At 35.7% G+C, this 18,444-nt stretch overlaps 1 protein-coding gene across 1 annotated transcript in view; it reads left to right on the forward strand.

Moving 5' to 3' along the window:
- The window catches only part of CENPF (centromere protein F), a 74,369-nt gene extending 70,161 nt beyond the window's left edge, over positions 1-4,208 (forward strand). Inside the window, exon 19 of the mRNA XM_056815920.1 lies at positions 3,511-4,208. Coding sequence (XP_056671898.1) covers positions 3,511-3,687 — 177 coding nt within the window. The 3' untranslated portion in view covers positions 3,688-4,208. The remainder of the gene's footprint in view (positions 1-3,510) is intronic.
- The last annotated feature ends 14,236 nt before the right edge of the window (positions 4,209-18,444 follow it).

The following is an 18,444-nucleotide window of genomic DNA, read 5'->3' on the forward strand; positions in this document are numbered from 1 at the left end:
ACTTGTTTTTAACTCCTCCATCCTATCGTTTAAAAATATCTTATTGGGGGGGGGGGGAAGAAAAGAAAATGATCATTGTTTCCAATGAATAATGTTTGGAAATGACCAAATACAATAACGGCCATGAGATGGGAAGTTCTAGGTTCAAATTTGCTCTCAGACACTTCCTAGCTGGGTGATCTTGGACAAGTCACTTAATCCCCATTGCCTAGCTCTCTTCTGCCTTGGGACTAATACTTAGTATTGATTCTAAGATGGATGTTAAGGGTTCAAAAAAGAAAAAAAGGAAACAGTGATCCCTCACCTATCACAGGAGTTATGTTCCAGAGATCCCTGCAATAGGTGAAAATATGCAAAGTATGAGTAATTGATAAGGTAAAGTTAATTAAAAAATATATTTAGTTTGTAGTATAAGCTAAGTCTGATGATGAAGGATGTATTATATCTTTTCAATATAAGATCAGTGGTTTATTCTCAAATACTTTCTCTATGTAATAATATTTAAATAGGAATTTGATGAAAATGCTTCCAACTATGAAGTTGGAGAGTCTTGTAACTTACTCTTAGTCCTAAGTTTGGCATATGTTGTAAATTATTTTTTTTCCTTAAACCAGAGAGAATAGGTTTGTATTACACCAATTATTAACTACAGCCTGAACTTTTTTTGTGATAAGTAAAGTGTCTTTTATGTTGAATTTGAAGAAGCTGAGTAAAGCTAATTGACCATTATGGGGATCAAACTTAGAAAACAAGCTTTAATCAATTACAGATCATAACTTCCCAAATTAGTCATGATTTAGGATTAGAGATATGCAGCATCAGGGACACAGAAGGGTAAAATTTGGTTCTGCAACTGCTTGGGGTTGATGACAACCTAGTTTTGGTGGTCCATTTTACTTTTGGGAAACCCTGAGATTGTTTTGTGTTTGTTGAGGTATGGTTGGAATGTCTTATTTTTGTTGCTCTTGTTCTTTTTCAATATTTATGTCTGAATGTGATCCATTTTTCCTTTCCCTATTAGCTATTTGTTTTTTATTACAAGAATATAAACAATTCAGAAAAATCAGCCAACACATCTATCATATAAGCAACATTTCTCATCTTTTATCTCCCACATCTAAAATGAAATGAGGGAGAGATTCTTCCTTTTCTCAGGGAACAAAAGTATTAAATGTTTTTAAATTGTTCTTTCATTTTTAATATCGTTGTGGTCATAAGAAATCACTTACATTTGTACCAGTTGATATCCATCTTCCCATACTTCTCTGAATTACTTTTTGTATTTTTTTAAAATATTTTTTAGGATGTAGTTATTTTTCACTGTACTCTTGTACTACAGTTTTTTTTTGTTAGCATTTCTTCAAATGATGGATGCTCTGTTAGTAAAGAATTGGAAAGCAATGCCATGAATATTTTGGAATATGTCGGACATTTGTGTCTTTTCCTAGGGTTATATGGAATTTCTGACTCAAAAACTAGACATTTTGATCACTATTTTTTAAAGCATGGTTCTGAATTGCTTTTCTTCATGGTTGTACTCCCTCCACCAAAAGTGTATTTGTATTCCTGACTTCACTCCAGCATTGAGTATTTCCATCTTTTCTCATCTTTGCCTATTTGCTAGGTGTGAAGTTTTGGAGTTTTTCTTTCTATGATTAGTAATTTGTAGCAGTCTTTCATATGGTTGTTAATAGTTTGCAATAATTTTTTAAACTGTTTTTATCCTTTGGTCACCAGAAATGGCTTTGGATTGTGTATATGTATGTGAATACCCTTTATATTATTTTAGATTTTAGTCTCTTCTTAGAGGTATTTGATGCAAAGATATATTCTTCCTGACACATTCTTTTATTAATATATGCACATTGATTTTGTTCCTACAAAATCTTTTTTGAGTTTTGTGTATCTAAAAGCATCTCATGTTTTAGATTACCCTTGTATCCCTTGTTTAGTTAAGAACTCTCCTAGTCCAGCCCCCTCATTTTACAGTTTAGAAAGCTGAGGCCCACAAAAGGTATTTTTGCTAATGTCACACAATTATGTCAGAGCCAGAAATTTGAACCTAGTCCTCTGTTTCCAAATTCAGAGCTCCAAACACTGCACCACAGACTTGAGGTGACTTTTCAACAAAACTTATATGTATATATATTTTAAGTATGCATTAGTAGAATTTCACTTTACACAAACTATATTATTTATGTCCTACCTGTTTTGAAAACTGATTGCAGCTATACAAGAGGAAAAAATTTAAATTATTTGATCTTTTGTCTTGACTTACAATTTTTGCAAGTAAAAATGTTTTCTCCTTTCTTCATTGAAAGAGCATTGAAGGGGGTTAGTGGGTTGAGAGCCAGTCCTGGATACAGGAGGTCTTGGGTTCAAATTTGGTCTCATTTCCTAGAAAGTCTAGGCAAATCACTTAACCCCCAGCTACCTAGCCTTTACTTGGATTGGATACTTATTATTGATTCTAAGACAGGAGGTAGGTGTTTAAAAAATACGTAAATAATAATATAAAATGTAAAAATAAATAAATATAAAGGGTTTAGGAATATCCTCATATCTGATCATTTCTAGACAGGAATATTGTTACATGTATTGGCTTATACTAAAATTACTCTCATCTTCCTGATTGCAGCTCTAGTTTTCCATTCATCTAGTAGTTTGTTAGTCACCTACTATATTCAAAGCAAACAGGCTCAACATTTTCCTACTTTTTCCTTCAAATCCAATCACATAGCTTTTATTGATACTATTCCTCTTACTTGCTCATCATAAAATTAATAAATAACCTTTATCCTTCCCATTCAATGTTCTTATTCCTTTCATTTGTCAATACAACATTTCTCAACTCTTAGCTTCTGTGTTAGACTAGGATTTCCATGAGAATAAAGACATTTTTAATCTACTCAAACAAGCATGCTAAATGTTTGAATGGAATTTTAAGAAGCAAGTTCTAATTTAGTGTATCAGGGAGTTGTGTTCCTGAGAATTGACATCAGACAGCTGCCTCTGCCAATGTTTAATCAGATATCTTAATAAATAATACAAAAACAACATGATACATTTCTTTACCTCCTGTAATACTTTAAAAAATGTGTACTTTGAGGTCAGGTAGCTTGTCTTTATAAATCACTTAAAAGAATTATTAGAATTTTAAGTTTAAATATATTGTCATCAACATTAGAAAATGGAAATAACACTGGATTGGGAGCCAAAATTCCTTAATGGCTCAAGTAGACTTGCAGAGAAGCCAGGCTTCAAATTCAGATGAAGTCAAATGACCCCCAAATTGTCCTGGCCTTTTTCCCTATCACTCTGCTGACTACTAAATCAGGCTATACTTTCTTATTTCTTCCCCGATAAATTAAATCATGTTGCTCAGGAAATGAGAAACAATAACACATACAGTTTCTACTTAGAACATATTTGACAGTTTAACGATGCCCACTGGTATATACATTTGCAGAAATGTTTATATTCATTAACACAAAAATGTTTCTGTTGTAGGCAAAAGATGTCCATCAGCACAAAGTAGAATCAGTTGTGACAGGTGCAGAAACCAGCACAAGATCTCCTCTGTCTACAAATAATTTTTCAAAAAAATCTTCGGATGATGCAACTAAAGAGAGCATGAGAACCAGGCGAGTCAAACAGTCCAAAGAAGAATCCTGTAAGGTTCAATAAAGTTTAAAAATCATCTCCTGAGTATCAGGGCTATAAAGCAAACCATAGGAATTAAACATTTTGTAAAAGCCTTCCCGAAAGGCTTTTGTTTTAGTCAGTCTTACAATTGTTGATTTTTTTTAAAGATGGCAATGTTAGAACAAGAAAGTTTTCATTCTCTCTTTGCGTTCCTCCTTGTACAGTAATGTAAATAGTCTTGTATAGTTATATGGATAAAATTGTAAAATATTCAACTAAATGGAGGATGATGCATTAAACCTACAGACCATATTGTATGTTATATTCATTAAAATGTCTAATAGTATCAGAAATGTATGTTATATTCTAGTTTTAGTCTGTAGCAGGAGACATGTGAGAGAATTTGTGGAAGGAATTATGATGATCCTATGTCCACCTGAGTAAATAAGGAAACCATGTATTTTTAGGAGTAAGTAAAAGCTATGTATAGTTTGTTTATAGTGAAATTATGATTTTGAAGTGTATAGCTAACACAGGTGTTTAAATAAAAAATTGATACATGACTTATGGAAATATATTATTGATTCTTTATTGTCCTTTGGGGTTGGGGAAATATATCTTGTGTGTGAGAATGCTTAGAAGTCGTACGTTATTAATCAGATGAAAGGTATAATAGTTAACCTGTAAGAAAAAGAAATACAAAAAAAAATTGGCCTTCATTAAGATAGGCATCATCAATTCAGTTCCACATTGAAATCAAGATGGTTAAAGATTGAGAAATGACCATTTGATCCAGTGCTTTACCTCACATTCATTTGGGTATAGAAATCTATCTTACAGGAAATAGGTGGGGAAGGGGGGGCTAAGATAAGTGAAAGCCTAGTAAAAAAAGGTCAAGTTGGGGGATAGACAGAATGAAAGAAAAGAGAAAAGGAAAAGTAGGGCAAATAGGATGGAAAATAATACACAATCCTAATGGAGAGGAAAATTTTACAACAGGTCTCTCTTATATACATATAGTATAATGTACATAAGACAAATGAATTGAATTTAGAATACAAGTTATTATCCAATTGATAATGGTCAAAGGATATGAACAGGCGATTCTCAGACAAGGTAATTAAAGCTCTCTTGCATTATGAAAAAATGCTCTAAATCACTATTAAGAGAAATGGAAATTTTAATATCTGTGGTACCATACCACACCTGTCAGACTTGCTATTATGACAGAAAAGGAAAATGACGAAAGTTCGAGGGAATGTGGGGAAAATTTGAGACACTAGTGCATTGTTTGGGGAATTGTGAACTGATTCAACCATTTTGGAGGGCAATTTGGACCCAACGGGCCATAAATCATTCTTTGACCCAGCAATTACTACTATTACTAAGTTTGTATCTCAAAGAGATAAACAAAAAGGACCTATATATACAGCTCTTTTTATTGAAGCAAGGAAGTGGAAATTGAGGGGAAACCCATCAATTGGGAAGTGGCTGAGTAAGTTATGGTGTATGATTGTAATGGAATATTATTGTGCTGTCAGAAATGATGATGAGGAGCTCAGAAAAACCTGGAAGGAAAGACTTGCAGAGTGAAGTAAGCAGAACCAGAAGATCATTGACAGGAGTACTATGCAATGACTATTCTTGCCAATACAGTGATCCAAAACAACCCTAAAGGACTCATGATTTAAAAAAAAAAAAGGAAATTTTATCTGATTCCAGAGAAAGAATTGATGGGAGTCTCTGAATCCAGACCAAAGCAAATTTTTAAACATTTTTTTGTTTCTTTATGGATTAATATTAAAAAATGTTTTACATGATTGCATATGTAAAATTTATATCATTGATTATCATCTTGGTGGGGGTGGGGAGAGGGAGAAAATTCTAGATTCGATTCTTTTAAAAATGTTAGAAATCTTATATGTAGTTGGGGGAAATTAAATAAAAAGATTTTATATTTAGTCACTCAATAAACATTTTATTAAGTACTTAGTATGAATAGCCCTACTAAGCACTGGGAATATGAAAAAAGGCAAAATATAGTTCCTGCCCCAAGGAGCTTAATATCTTAACAAGGAAGACAATAAGTAAACAAAAGATGTTAAAATAATATTTATATAGGATAAATAGGAAGTAAAAGAAGGCACTAAAATTAAGAGGTTGAGAAATAAGTACTCTTTGGGTAGCCCCATGATTTAATTATTTCTCACTTCTCTAGAGAAAAGAAATCAAACTATTGTTAAGGATTCAGTGAGTAACTGTTGTTGGCAGAAAACTGACTTGTTATACTATGGAAGGATGGCAAAGAAAATAAAAGATAAAAACTCACCTTAAAAGATCATATAGTGACAAAAAATGTATAGTATAGAGACAAAAGTCTTATTTATGAAATATTTTTAAATTTCAAATATATTGCATTTGCAAAAATCAACCCATCAATAAATTGGTTATAAAATGTAGTATGAACAGTCGCCAATAAAATAGATTTTGGGGTATTAGAGAAGAGTTAAGAATGTATTTAGAAGTGCTAACATTAATTTTTCTTTAAAATTAGTTTCTTATTATTGATGCTTTTTGGTTTCATATGAATGTCTTCCCATATACTTCTTCCAACATCAGCAAAGATGATAACTGATGGAAATAGTCAATTTTGGAACTGGGAGTTGAATGAAACCAGAATTTTATTATAAAATATTTTTTGTTTTTTTAATTTTCATATCACTTTCATTTTTTACTATATTGTTCCTTCCTTTATCTCTTGAGCTATCTTTTAACAAGAAAAAAAGTGAGGGGAAAAAAAACTATAGCAAAATCAGCTTCATGAGATATGTTGTGTTTACATTCACAGTTGTAGAGCTCTGCAAAGTTGGAGAGGTATATTTTCTCATCTTTTTCCCTTGGACATGCTAGATTGTTAAAATTACTTAGCATTCATCTTTTATTATAAAGATATTTTACCAATACTATGCGATAAATTTCCATGAATGTTTTCTAAATTGTATGGTTGAAGTAGTCTCCCTCCCTTCTGTCCCCCCTCCTGGAGCTGGTATGCAATTCAATAAGTGCCATACATGTATTATGCAAAACATATCTCTATATTGTTAATTTTTGTAAGAAAATAATCATATAAAACTAAAATCACAAAATAAAAGTGAAAAATCATATGCTTTGATCTGCATTCTGGCTCCAACAATTCTTTTTCTGGCTGTGGATAGCATTCTTTGACCTAAGTCCCTCAGAATTTTCTTGGATCAAATTGCTGAGAGTAGCTAAGTCTTTCAATTGATCATTCCATAATATTGCTTTTGTTGTGTACAATGTTTTTCTGGTTCTGCTTATTTAATTGCATCAGTTCATAAAGATCTTTCCAGGTCTTTCTGAAAGCATCCTGTTCATCACCATCATAAGTCTCAATTTGCTCAAACATTCACCAATTGATGGATATCCCCTCAATTTCCAATTCTTTGCCACTACAGAAAAAAAAGGCAGCTATAAATGTTTTTGTACAAATAGGTCCTTTCTCCTTTTTTAGAAAAATCTCTTTGGTATACAGACCTAATAGTGGTATACTAGGTCAAAGGTCATTTTTGTATAGCCCTTTGGACATAGTTCCAAATTGTGCTTCAGAATGGTTGGATCAGTTCATACTACCACCAGAATGCATTAGTGCCCCAATTTTGCCAGGTTATCTCCAACACTTATCATTTTACTATCTTATTGGTCAATCTGATAACTTCAAGGTGGTATCTCAAATTGTTTTAATTTGCATTTCTCTAGATAAGGGATTTAGAACTTTTTTTCATATGATCATTAATAGCTTTGATTTCTTAAACTGAAAACTTCATATCTTTTGACTTTTTGTTAATTGGGAAGTTGTATTCTTATAAATTTGATTTAGTGAGACCTTTATCCAAGAAATTTGATATACAAAATTTCTTTCTTAGTTTGTTTTTTCCCTTCTAATCTGGGACAATTTGGGAGGAAAAGCAAGAAAAAGCAAAAGATTTCTGAAAATTTAGGCAAAACAAAACACTTTCCCAGGTAAAACCCTTCAGGCTATAGTTCTAGTTTGGCTAAGAGGGTGTTAAGAGTTTTCTCTGTTCCTCTCCTCCTAGGGGTAGAAAATGCCAGAGGCCGCTTGCTTCCACAGCCATCTGGGCCTGGAGCCTTTGCTGAACTGGCCTGGGAGGGCAAAAAGGCTTGGATAGATAGCACAGGCTGTGGGCTACTGGGATTTTGTCCTTAGTAGACTGAAAGCTTCTCAGGGTGAAGGGAGCAGTTTTAGTTATCTTTACTACTGTTCTCCCTAACTGCGCCCCCCAGTGTTCCACCTCCCACTTAAGCTGATGCTAGAGACAAGCGGGGGCTCAGAAAGGGCCTTAAAAAATAAGTGGACTCCCAAGAGCAAGATAAAGCTAAATTTGTTAATTTTAGCTCAGTATTTAACACCTGATAATAAAAAGCTGAGCTGAACTTATTAACTTCCTCCAATACTCCAAAATTCTGGGCTGTGAGGCGGTAACTTGTAGGGGTGGGGTAGCCTTCCTAGGAGGCAGAGAGTCAGATGGGGGGTTGGGGTAGAAGCATCCCATTGTTGCTAAAAGAAAAATAAAACAATTGGCTTACCAGGCAGTAGCTCTCAGCTGTTCTCAGGAAAAGGGGGGGGGGGCAAGATTTAGGATTTACCCTTCTGAGCAAGAAACAGACCAACAGCAGTAGCTTGTGGCTAATCTGCCCTTTTGTTTATTTTACTCTACCAACTTAAAGTGTAGTAAGAACTCTGTGAATTCTAGAATTCTCTACCAACGAACTGACTTAAGGTTTTAGAGAGAAAAAAAGTGAAGAAAATTGAAGATTGAGGGTGCTCGTCAAACTTCTGTGGTAATAATTAAATGGGTTTGACAAATATAAGAATTTTACAAAGTTGTGGTCGCCATTTGTAATCATTAAAAATTAAACTGATTATTTTAGTAGCTTTATTACAGCAAAATAGTGATAGCAAGAGAGGAAAATATAGGAAGAAGATAAGGCATTTTCTAGCCTGCCACTCTAAATATGCTCAGAAGAAATCTAAGCTTGCTTCCCCAACAAAGTTCCAATTTCCGGCCAGAAGAGAGGTAGAGTCTCAGCCTCCAGGTTCCAGTCTGAAGGTGGAAGTCTGCAAAAGTCTCTTCAAGTGAGTCACTGAAGCTGAACTCTTCGAGCCACCAATGAGGAATCCAAGGCAGAATTGAGTAACTAATCAAGCTGAGCTGCCACAAGACTCCCAGGGTCTCAGAGGCTCCCCCTTATATACAGTTTTCTCCCCCATCAGCTCTCCTCAGCACATCTCAAGAGTTAATCAGTCTTACAATTGGCCTATCACTGCCCCAGGCTTGGGGGCAGCTGCAGTGCTCATGGTCTTTTAGGGTATGAACTTCCTTTTCTAGTAAAAGGTTCTTACTAAGTGTTAATGACCAAGTGTGAAAGGCAGGGCACTCCAGGTTCTTGATTGATTAACTTAAAATAGACAAGGAAGTTTAAATTCTCTTTCACCATGTCTACAAAACCTTTTAAACTTAATAGAATTCACCTTTTAAACAGAGCTTCAAATAATCTTTCAGAATGGGTAGAAACAATTCAGTTCTACCAATAGCAATTTAATGAACCTATCTTCCCCCAGGCCCTCCCAAACTGACTATTTCCATTTCTTTTTGTCTTCCTTGGTAATTCGGTGGGTATAAAGTAAGACCTATTATTTTAATTTGCATTTCTCTTATGTCTGCTTCAAATATCCAATTAAGTTCTTATATTTTATGATTTAGTGTTAATATGTGAGACCAAGAGACATCAATCCAAAGATGTGAATAAACAATTTTCAAAAGAATTGCCAACTGTCAATAATCATAGGAGATATTCCAAATCACCAAAAAAAAAAGTTGTAGGCTAGATGTTGGATTTCACTGGTAAAAGGAACTCTGGGTTGAGAGAACTTCTACCAATGCAGGTCATTCCCTTCTTAGCAACTAGAGAGTTGCCTAGAACACTGATTGTGGCTATTGGAAAAGGGCTTTCCAGGAAGATTTAAGATGCAGAAGTGGGGGGCAGCTGGGTAGCTCAGTGGATTGAGAACCAGGCCTAGAGATGGGAGGCCCTAGGTTCAAATCTGGCCTCAGACACTTCCCAGCTGTGTGACCCTGGGCAAGTCACTTGACCCCCTTACCACTCTTCTGCCTTGGAGCCAATGCCAATACACAGTATTGACTCCAAGATGGAAGGTAAGGGTTTAAAAGAAAAAGAAAAAAAAAGATGCAGAAGTGAGTAGGGTGAGAAAGTGAGAACTTTGGCTGAAGAGTAGAGTAGAGGGAAACCAATAAATTTAGAAAGATTATGGAAGATCTTGAATTTTAGGTAAAGGAATATGAACTTCATTCAGTAGTGTGATTTATAAAGATAAATATGGCAGTAGATATAAAGGAGGATTTGGATGCCAGAGATTCCTGTATGGAGAGGGAAACAATGGAAATCTGCCCCACCAATGAGAGTGGATTAAGTGGTGAAAGTGGGAATGGAAAGAATGGAATGAATTGGGTGGAAATATTGTAGAAGATTTTATGACTGATCAGATTTGGTGGATTAGGAGGAGAAGGAAGCAAAGATAACTGAATTTCTGAGACTTCTCCCTATTTGGAAGACCATTTTGCCTCTTCTCTGCTTAGATAAATTCTATTATTCCTTTAAGGGGTCAATTGAGTCCTACCTTCTCCATGATGTCTTTCCAACTACCTCAGACTTTAATGATCTTAAAAAAAAAATAAATTAAGTAATTTAAAAGCTAGGTTGCTGTTTTTTTTTATCCAAGTATATGCTGCCTTCCTATTTTTTATGTACATTAATCTTTAATGCATATTTTATCTTTTTGTGTATATTTTCTATCTTCCTAAGTAGATTCTAAGCCCTTTAGGATTAGGGTCTTCTGTCATTTATGTGCACTGTGTATAAGATGCTAAATTAAAGCTTGTCAGTTTTAACGAAGATTGAATTTTGTTTTCCCCAATAGTATGTAAACTTCCCTCATTTTATAGGGACTGTCACCTTTTTGTATTTGATTTCCTAGCATCTAGCACAATGTCTGGCCCATCATAGGTAATTAATTGATTTATTATTATCATCATCATCATTTAGCATTAATTATTTATATTTATTTTATATATTATTTATATATACATGAATAACATAATAATCATTTATTGTTTATTATTATCAATGAATTATTGATTGACTGGTCAGTTGAATTTTCTCAGTTCTGAAAAAGGATGTCTAGTTAACACCAATGAGCTGTTCCACTTTGGCCCTCTGGAATGTCAGAGGCAGGACCCTTACAAGAATTTGAAAGAATGCCAAGCCAAAGGCACAGAAAATTCCAGCCCCATCATGCCATTGGGGTATAGGGGCATGTTTCACATTCTTGCCTCAGGCACAAAATTAACTATTGTGCTGGGTCAAAGGTAAGCTTGACTTATTTGTGGTAGGACCAAAATTAAATGCATCTTGTTTACCATTCTCTTTCCCTCAGACATTGGAGTAGGTAAAAATCACATGGCTAAGCAGGTCCAGCCCAGAATCCAAAAAGGATATTTTTCATTGTATCACAATAGAGTAGACAGAAATACACGCATCCTCCCACTCTCAAGGACACTATTTGCCTGCCTTCCAGGGCAGCAAATCGCAAATTCTTTTGAAGCAGGTCAAGATGATCCATATGTTCTCAAGGATCCAGTGATGGAAGGTCAAGAAATTGGAGCCAATTTCTTCCAATAGAGTTGCTTTTTTGGAGACTGTCAGTACAAGATAACAGACTCATCACATCTCAGAATTGGAACAGATCTCAGAGGTCACTACTTAGTCCAACCCATTCCTGAACAAGAATCCCTTTGATAGGGAAGTGTTATAGACCCCAAAAGCTGTACCCTCCAAAATGGCAAAGCAGATGATTTATTTGAAGACTTTTGCTGACAGAAAACCCACTACCTCCTGCCTCAATTCATGTTGTTGCCTCTTAATTTTTAATAAGTGTATCCTTATGTTAAGTATAAATTTATTTCTGTTTTTTGCATCACTTTTACTTCTGGGGGCAACTAGGTGGTACAATGTATACAGTGCCAGGCCTGGATTTAGAAAGTCTCATCTTCCAGTGTTCAAATTTGGCCTCAGACACTTACTGGCTCTGTGAACATTTAATTCTATTTGCCTTAGTTTCCGCATCTGTAAATGTGGCTAATAGTAGCATATATCTCCCAAGTTTATTGTGAGGACCAACTGAGATGACATTCACAAAATTCTTAGCACAGTGCAGGCATATAATGAGTACTATATTCCAGGGAACAAAAGAACGAAGTTTACTTTTGCACTATCCAACAGGAATGGCTTTTCTAAACAAATAAGTAATGTAACTCCTCACTCCCCCAGAAATAATGCCTAACCTAACTAATAATAGCAGAGGTGTGCTGCTAAATGTTTAATGACTGGCTCTGTCTAAAAAACAGCACATATTTTAAAGTTGAATCTGATTTATTAAACCTTATCCTCCTCTCCAAATTTAACTTCTGCCCAAGATCAGGTCCCTTAAAACCACCTTTCAAATTTCCTTCTTACCCATTTGAAATCCTTCTCTCTTCTCTACCCATTTATCTTAATTTTTTTAACATTAAATCATTTTCTTAATATTCTTAACAATAAATGAAGCCCTGATTTGTATCATTTGTCCAATTTCCAATGTTTTGTAAATGCCCCCATCAACAATTTCATAATTCACTTTTTTGTGCCAGTTCCAGCTGACTCCTGCATGATATTATGGCTTATTTTTGTATCATTGATGACGATCAAAGTGCTGGATTAATTTAGGAGTAAGTTAGCAGAGATATTGTCACTTCTATTTTGTGGATGCAGACACTGAGGTTTAAAGAAGGCAAAAAGTCTCATGAGGTCTCACAGCTCCTGAATAGAGGAGCTGGAATTAAAACTCAAGTTTCCTTCATATTCCATTTCCCCTGCTTTTAAGTACTATGGTAACATCAATTTAACAGCTAATATGTTTGCTGTCATTGATTCTTATTTATCTAAACATTTACTACTGGCTTCTCCCAGAAAAATTAGTGGGGAGAGACCACAAGGGAAAAGAGAGAAGAATTTCAAAGGAGTGAGAAAGAAATCTGCAAGGTGATTTTGAGGGATCTCGTCTTGGGCAAAAGGCCAGAAATTAAATTTGGAGAGAAGACATTTGGCAGGATTTGAGAAACATGTGAAAAATATCAGTCTGTAGATTTGAATTTTACTTTCACTTTTTGGAAGGAAAGGAGTAGGTCCTGGAGTCAGGAAGACTCATCTTTGGGAGTTCAAATCCTGTCTCAGACACAAGCTGTGTGACTCTGGGCAGGTTTACCTCAGTTTCTTCATCTGCAAAATGAGCTGGAGAAAGAATTGGCAAACCATTCTAGTTTCTTGGCCAAGAAAATCCCAAATGGGGTCATGAAGTCAACTAAAAACAACTAAACAACAATAGCAAATGGAAAAATCACACATTGAATGCACATTAAGGAATTTTGATCTGGAAAAAGCTTTTGCACAAGATGTTGTGTTGGGTAATACAAGAAGGAAAAGGAAATATTAACCCTACCCTTAGAGAACTTTGAATTGAAGATTAGTAGCTGCTCAGTAACAGTTATTGTTTTTAATGTTAATGATTGAGAAAGCAAAAAACATGTGGAAAAAGAGATAAATAGAGATAGTTTACAGGATATAAATACTAGAGCTAGCAGTTATCTCCTGACCTCTGCCAGGCTCTTTACTTTGGAAGGGGGGGTCCTGGACCTCTTCATCCACCCCAGCCTGCCTTACTTCTATCTCTCTCAGTACCAGCCTGGTTTTGGAGTCATATCCACCATTTTGGTTTCTGGCAGAACCTAACCTCACTTCTACTCTGACCCCAACCCCTAACCATGCCCCTAATCCCTCCTTGTAGTGATGCCTCTTGACCAATATTGGTCACTATTGAGCACTAAAATTTTTTATTTTGTTTTGTTTTATTTTTTTCCTTTTCTTATTTTTCCTACCCCCCTCCCCCTTTTTCCTGCTTAGCTGCAGTGGCTGTTTGATGCCACCAGAGGGCAGCAACAGAAAATTTTTTTCTTTTTTTTAAGAATAAAAATCCAAGGGGGCAGCTGGGTGGCTCAGTGGATTGAGAGTCAGATCTAGAGACAGGAGGTCCAAGGTTCAAATCTGGCCTCAGACAATTCCCAGCTGAGTGACCCTGGGAAAGTCACTTAACCCCCATTGCCTAGGCCTTACCACTCTTCTGTCTTGGAGCCAATAAACCCTAGTGACTCCAAGTTGGAAGGTAAGGGTTAAAAAAAACAAGAATAAAAATCCAACAAAATCATAAAAATAAAATAAAAAAATAAATATCCCTCCCCTTACCCTATACCTGCCCCTAATAAAATAATATTAATTTTAAAATATATACATTAAAAATTAAATTATCTTTTTTTCTCCCCTTTTTCCTTTCATATATATATATATATATAAATCAAAATGCTAAGCAGCAGAAATGCTACTTGGCATGAAAGCCGTCTGTTTTTTGCCCAATTAGGGACCTTTAAGGTTCTGGATTATCTCCTTCTTCTTATATTCCTAGGACATTTTGTTTTTCTGATCTTCAATGTTAAGATAAAAAATACTACTATATAAAAGATTAAAGCAGAAATGCAGGCCAACAGGCAAATTCAATTGGACAATTTCAAATACTTCTTACATGATCTAATGACAAATGATGATCCCATCCAAAACAAGTCTGAATTTTGTAAGCCTGTTCCTGAACCACTAAGAGAGGACACTTCTATTTCTCCTGAAATGGAGAAGAAACACCTCTTTCCTATATATCAGGTACAGACCCCTCTCTCTCATACTCTGCAACATCTCTCATGGTCTGTAACTCCTGGCTAATCTTACCTCCCCTGATTCTTCTTTTAGTCCCCCGTATTTTCCTGTCCCTTCTCCCACCCCACGGCTAATCCCAGCCCCAAGGAAATCCCATCATCCTACCATACCTTTCCTACCCATGTTACCTTGATATCCCCACAGTCAACTTCTAAGGAACCACAGCCATCGAATGATTCCTATTCAAGTCTTTTCCCCTTAAGGGAAGTGCCCGAAATAGGATGTAATGGGGAGATGGTAACTGTAAAATAAGATCATCTCTCATGTTAACAAGGTCCGGGGGTGTAATGCCGCACACTGGGCAGCTCAGGATCCTGACTGGGATTATAACAGCCCCAAGGACCATTTGCAATTACATCATTGTAGGGAGGCCATTATAATACCAATGTGAGAATGCTCTGAGGATATGGAAGCATGGACAAAATTTGAAAGCTTCAAACATTCAGATGATGAGACATCCTCAGAATTCATGGATAAGCTCATTGAGCTTGGGGTGTGGTATCTAGACCTTGATATTTCTAAAGACAAAGATATTAAGCAAATAAAGAGACACTTGTTCAACAACTCTTGCAGGGTGGGCCAGGATTATTTTAAAACTCATTTCCCTTTGTGATTTCAGATGAACTTGAAGATTTGAGGAAAACTGCTATTTATGTCTTTCAAGGCCAAAAAAACCCAAAACAAAACAGGAAGAGACTAATAATCTCATAGAAACCTTGCAAAAAGAAATCAAATCTTTAAAGAATAGGTTTGATGAACAAGAGAAAAGGCATGATGCTCAGCCAATGGTGCTAGCCCCTTTCCAAGAATCTAATCTTCTAGTCCCTTACCTGCTGCTCCTGTTGGAAGAAGGGCCATGTAATGATGGAATGTAGGAATTTGTTCCAGGCAATGAAAAACAATATCTTCTGGAAAAATTATCAAAGAAACGATTATAGAAATAATAATTACAATGGTGATTTCAGGAATTGTAATTTTAGGACTGATAATAATTTTAGGAATATAAATCAGGAAAATACGAATAAAACAATTCATACCAAATGACCCCACAGGAGTATATCTTGAGTGGAGCTCATCCCTGAACCATCCAGGGTGCTACTGCCCCTCAAGGGGGAAGCCCAAGGAACTACCCAAAGATTATGAAGGTGTATAGTGGTGGTGGTGGTGGTGGGGATTGGGGCACAGGAATCAGAGGATACAACCTTTTAGGACCTGTTTAATGCCAAGTAGCCTATTATTCAGCTCAGCTTGACCCAGTAGATGCTGGAGTACCATCATACTTTAGAGGAGTAGCTGCCACAGTTTATTAGTAACCAAATCTGCCAATCTGGTGTTAGGATGCCCTCTTACCATAATGTGCCCACATGAGGTTGAGGCATTGTTATTAAGACATATGACACAGGCATTTACTGACCAAAGGATTACTAGGTATGAGAGAATCCTATTAAATAATAAATATAGTACACTAAAATGCTGTGGAGTTCTTAATAATGCAACCTTGTTCCTTGATTTGCCAACTTCTGGAGAACCTTTACATGATTGGACATCTTTAGTGTCCATTGCTGATAAACCTCATAATGATTTACTGGACACCCCTTTGAATAATTTGTATTTAACATTATTTACAGATGATTCTTTGTTTATGAGGGATGGTGTGCACTATATAGGAGCTGCATTAGTTACCAAATTTGATACTCTGTGGTGTTTCCTTACCCTCAAATGTAAGTGCCCATGGTGCAAAACTCACAGCTTTGAAACATTCCTGCATCATTGCAAAGGATAAAAGAGTCACAATTTACACAGACTCCCTCTATGCCTTTGGCATATGTCACACCATCGGCATACTATGGCTTCAGAGGGGATTCTTAACATCAGCTGGAAAATGTATTGCCAATGCAAATCTTATTACTGTACTTCCTTCTGCCATGTAGTCCCCCAAAGCTATAGCTGGCATTTGTTGCTCTCCACATACAGGTGGCACTGACCCTCTCTCCAGGGGAAATAGCCAAGCAGATATTGCAGCCAAACTAGCAGCCTTAGAAGGCCCTGAATTCATTATGCCACTAACAATTACCGATGATTTGGATCTATACCTTTCCTATAATGACAAGGAAGTTGAAAAATGGAAGCAAACATTTAAAGCAAAACAAATTAATGGAATATGGGTATCATCAGATGGCAAACCCCTGCTTCCTTGAGCTTTCTATAACCACATTTGTCACTCCATCCATAAACATGGTCATTTTGGCATCCAAGGCATTGTAGACTCTGTTAAAAGAGTATGGATAGCACCTGGAATAACTACAATTGCCTCCAAAGTATGTAGAGCTTATCCTACCTGCCAGGCCTTTAATCAACCCACCTTTCAAGGAAAAGCCTTTGGTGGATGTTCTCTTGATTACACACCATTTGAGCATCTACAAATTGACTTTATCTCTATACCAAAAGCTGGCCAGTATAATTTTTGTCTGGTCATAGTTGATCAACTGACCAGGTAGCCTGAAGCATTTCCTACTGCTCATGCCACAGAAGCTTTTGTTGCCAAATTCCTTTTGAAAAAAAATGATTCCTCATTTTGTCCTGCTGGCACGTATTGATTCAGATAAAGGAACTCATTTTACTGATTTGGTCTTATCTCAATTTATTCATGTTTGGGCATAACTCCTAAGTTTCATACACCATATTATCTCTATAGCTTTGGCCAAGTTGAATGAATGAAGAACTTAAAAAAACCATGATTTGCAAATTGTTCATGGAGACTCATTTATAGTGGCCCAAAATTCTACCTCTGGTCCTATTTTATCTCAGAAGCAGACCCAGAGGTGATTGTCACATCTCACCATTTGAGATGCTATTTGGACATCCACCTATTCAAGCACAGCCATTTACCCCAGCCTATACCTCACTGTTACGAGGGGATACAACCATTGCTACATATATCAGACAATTAGAAACAAAATTGCAAGAACTCCACAACTCTGGGGCTGCTATTCAAGCAGGCCCCATAGACTTCTCACTGCTTATGATGGACCATTCCAGGTCCTACTAACTACACAGGTAGCCATAAAAATTGGAGAAAGGGACTCATGGATTCATTGTAGCTATGTAAAACAAATACCTTCTGTTGATGTGGAATAATTGCTTGTATTGCTTGTATTTGACTATTGATTGTGATAAGACTTCTTTATTGCTGGATTTGTACTATTTTGTTGCACTTTATTTGGTTGGTTCTAGTTCTTGCACAAATTACCTTATAGGGCAACACATACACTACCTCAAAAAAGAATTTCTGTATTAATGACCTATATTGACCTAATGTGCCTTTTGTAACATTTTGTGATTTTTCTAATTTTTCTTGTTTTTTTTTCTTGAATGTATTATTGCTTTATCTACCTCATTTTCACTCACATTGTTTTGTCTACCTCATTTGTATTCACATTGTTTTATCTACCTTATTTGCACTCACATCATGGATCATGGTAAGTCAAAGAGGAAGTGAATCTTATTTTTTGAACACTAGCCTCTATAATTTACCTCTGTAATTGTGAAATATATACAATTTTAATATTTTTGTTTTTTTCTTCATATATTATACAGTATTTGATTTTTTCTTCTTTTCTCATTTTTGCCTTTGAAACACGTGTCACTAGTATTGAAAAGATTTTAACTGTTTTACTTTTTGCAATAGCATAACCTAAAATGTGTATTTATCTAGCATATAAAAGCATACCCACAAAGCTTTGGACTATAGCAACCTGTCACTAATTATTTAACTATTATGAGACTTTTGCTCTATGACTATGCCTAATCCAAGGAGAAATGGAC

The sequence above is a fragment of the Monodelphis domestica genome, chromosome 2, assembly GCF_027887165.1.
Source record: "Monodelphis domestica isolate mMonDom1 chromosome 2, mMonDom1.pri, whole genome shotgun sequence".
Taxonomy (NCBI): Eukaryota; Metazoa; Chordata; class Mammalia; order Didelphimorphia; family Didelphidae; genus Monodelphis; species Monodelphis domestica.